Genomic DNA, 3530 nt, shown 5'->3' with positions numbered 1-3530 from the left:
TGTGTTAAATAATTTATAGAAGTTTGTTAGTAGGCAATTAATAAATCACATACAAAATGGAATGTTCCATATCTTAGAGGAATAAAAATAGATATAAATCGAAACTCTCTAAATTTTAGAAGATCGAAACATATTCAAATTGAATTGATTTTGATTCGCAACCGTTTTGAAGTTAAGAATAAATATTTTTTTATATATAATTTATTTGTATGTGATTTTTAATAATTTTTTTTTTTTGCAAAAAAAGATAAATAAAAAAATAGAAAGAATAAAAATATTTTGTGATAATATTTTCATTTGTTCTATTCATATAAGCTTATGAAAATGCTTATTATGTAATATATAAATATTAATTACTAAAAAATTATTTTTTTAATTTACAACAAGAGTATTAATAACATAAACAAATATAGTTGATATTATTTTACATAATCTTTATTAATTTTTTTTCTTAATATTTTATCAATGTCTTTGAACAATTGAAGAATAAATTAAAAAGTTAATTTACCAGTTAACTTGCACAAAATGCTTGATATATCTTATATTAGTACTATGTATTAAATATTACAAATTTTTGATAGTTAAACATTTAAACAGCACATATTCGCTTTTTACTATTATGGAAATAATTGCTTTAAAAAACATAATATATATTATTTTACGTACTATTTTTGAAATTAATCATCCTATGCTTTATAAATGTGTTAAACATAGAAAATAATAAATCAATAATAAAGTAAATTTTTATTTTTCAAAAGATACTATACATTTCTTTTTCATATTTACACTTTTTTATATATAACAAAAAATAAAAATAAGTAGCTAGAAAAAAAAAAAATTTTTTCCTTAGCATTAATATAATAATAATAGAAAAACATCATATATTAAACCCAAATGAAATTTATTTATGTTATTTTAATATTATATTGTCTCTCTGTTATTTGGTTACACATATTAGAATTTCTCCTCCGTTAAGATTTTGCCATTATATTACTTGATCTGAGGGTATATCTTCATCTATATAGGGAAAATTCTTGTCGTAACCGAATGCACGAAGAAATCTATGTAATCTACTTCTCTTTGTATTTTCTGTTTTTTTTACTTTTAATAATTTAGGCGAATTTATACATTCCATAGGTATTTCATTTAATCTTTTTTTTGCTTTTTTTTTTTTTGGATTATCTCTTCCAAGAAATTTACCAATAGGAGTATACTATATTGAAAATTAAAAAATTATTTTTAATGAATGTAATTTTAATTTATATGAATGGTTTGAAAAGAAAAAAAATTTATATATATATTTTTGCATAAATAACTTTGTCTTACCTTATAAAGAAGAACAAAAAAAAAAACTCCCCCGAGAAGAGCAACAGAAATAGGAAGAGCAGCAAAAGCTGGTGCACATAATAATCCTGTACATGTTGCACCAGTTAAGCCACCACCATGTTGCGTAGGGGTTAATACGGTTGAATTATTCGTTAAAGCAATAGTACTATTCATTCCATTTGTAGAAAAAACAGTAGGTAAATCACTTGCATCATCTGTAGAAGAGGTAGTAGTATGAATATGAGAATCAGATGTTGTAGGTGTTAAATCAACCGTGGGTGATAAATCAGATGCGGATGGCATAGCAGTTGGAGATATGGTTAATTCAGGTGATGAAGTAGATATGGACGACGTAGTTAAGTTAGATGACAGAGTAGGTGTGGATAATGAAGTAGAGGTAGATGGTAAAGTAGATGATGAACCATTATTATTTGTTGTTATATTTGTGGTTTTAAACAAGCTATCAACATATGAACCTAATGCCGAATCTAATAGAACATCATCTGTAACCCTTCTCCATGAAGTCAGGGTTTTATTAAAAAAACTCTTTACCTCAGGATCTGATGATAAATTTAATACTTTTGTAATATTTCCACCTTTTTGATACATCCAATCTAAAAAATCCTGAGCATTATTAGCTGTAAAATTTTTAGTTAATTTTTCTAGTTGATCAAAAAAATCTCCTTCAATAGACTTTAACCAAATTTGCAAAAAATTTTCATGTGAACTGGTTGATCTTACTCTTCTACTACTTGTTCCTCGTTGTTGTTCCGCTAGAATTCTTCCACTTCTATGACATAATTCTGTTTTTAGGTTATTTTTTCCAATTTCAAAGCTATGAAGTGGAATTACATTAAAAAATTAAAATTATAGAAATTATTTTTTATGGAATAATGCAAATTTTAAAAAATACAATATATAAATATATTTTTCATCATGAATATTACTTTATACTGTAAAAATATTGGAATATACACACTAACAAATAAATATAGATAATCATTATTGGGAAATGAAATATTTTTATTTTTATTATTTTCGAATGCTCCATAATCTCTAAATTTCGTAAAATTTACAAAAAAATATCAGTTGGTTTATATATATTTATACCATTAAAATTTTCTGTATTATTTCAAGTAATACTAATAATATGTTGTAAAAAAATATATTTTTTTATTATTAAACAAAATTTTTGAATATAAAATAATTACTAATATTATCGAATAGTTCTTAATACGTTGTTCAATGTAACATTAATTAAAAACAATAGAAATCCTATAGATTATACTTGTAATTTTTTCAAATATACAAGGTAAAACAGTTCTCAAATAATATGAAGAAAAAAGAAACAATGAAAAAGATAAAAAATAAAAGTATATATTTTTTAATTATACTATTTTCGATTTAAAATATCTATACATGACAAATTAATATTTAACAAAAACAAATTAAACATTAAATATAAATCATTAAATCCTTCATATTGAATAATTAAATTAAAAATTAAAAATATTTAAAAATTTAGATTTAATAATTAATTTCTATAATTTGTTAGTAAATAATTTTAAAACACAAAATAATTTTTCTATTCAACGAATAATTTTTTTTTAACATTTTAGATAAATAATTTATAGTATATATTATATAAGATTCCTATGCATGTAAAACAAAAGAAATATTTACAATTGTTATATCTAATATTTAATTCATAAAATATCCTATTATATATACTTTTAGTTTTTACTATGTTTTTTAATGAATTAAATTAGAAACTAATTTCTTATAGAAAGAAAAATATACTACATGTCGTAAAAAAAAAAAAAATGATAAAAATTACAATTATTTAAATCGTTAATAAAAATAAAAAAAATAGATAATAGTATTAAATCATTAATAAAATTAATATATCTTATGGATACTATAGTAATGAAAAAAGAAATACAAATAATATAAGTTCTTTAGAGATTTCTCGGTTATTGAATGTATTTACTATATTTAATATACAATTAATTATGATTTTGTTATAATATTAATTCGAAAAATTAGCAGCATGATAATTAAAAGATCATTAAAAAATTAATTTAAAATTAAATTTTATTCATTTTACTGTATTAATACATTTGAAATCGAATGATAAATTTTTTGAAAGTAAAAATTAAAATAAAAAGAAAAGATAAATAAAAATAGATCCAATTTATAAAAAT

At 20.7% G+C, this 3530-nt stretch overlaps 1 protein-coding gene across 1 annotated transcript; it reads right to left on the bottom strand.

The window, feature by feature from the left end:
- Positions 1 to 985: 985 nt before the first annotated feature.
- On the bottom strand, positions 986 to 2329 carry PGAL8A_00266500 (PIR-like protein; the record flags this gene model as incomplete). The annotated part of the gene is made up of 3 exons (XM_028671640.1): positions 986 to 1213; positions 1327 to 2161; positions 2274 to 2329. 3 exons carry the CDS (start codon positions 2327 to 2329, stop codon positions 986 to 988), a joined length of 1119 nt encoding a protein of 372 aa, XP_028528273.1.
- Between the last annotated feature and the right edge of the window lie 1201 nt (positions 2330 to 3530).

The sequence above is a fragment of the Plasmodium gallinaceum genome, assembly GCF_900005855.1.
Source record: "Plasmodium gallinaceum strain 8A genome assembly, contig: PGAL8A_v1_78, whole genome shotgun sequence".
Lineage (NCBI taxonomy): Eukaryota > Apicomplexa > Aconoidasida > Haemosporida > Plasmodiidae > Plasmodium > Plasmodium gallinaceum.
The sequence above is the reverse complement of the archived record's forward strand: the minus strand, read 5'-3'. Positions and strand labels throughout refer to the sequence as shown.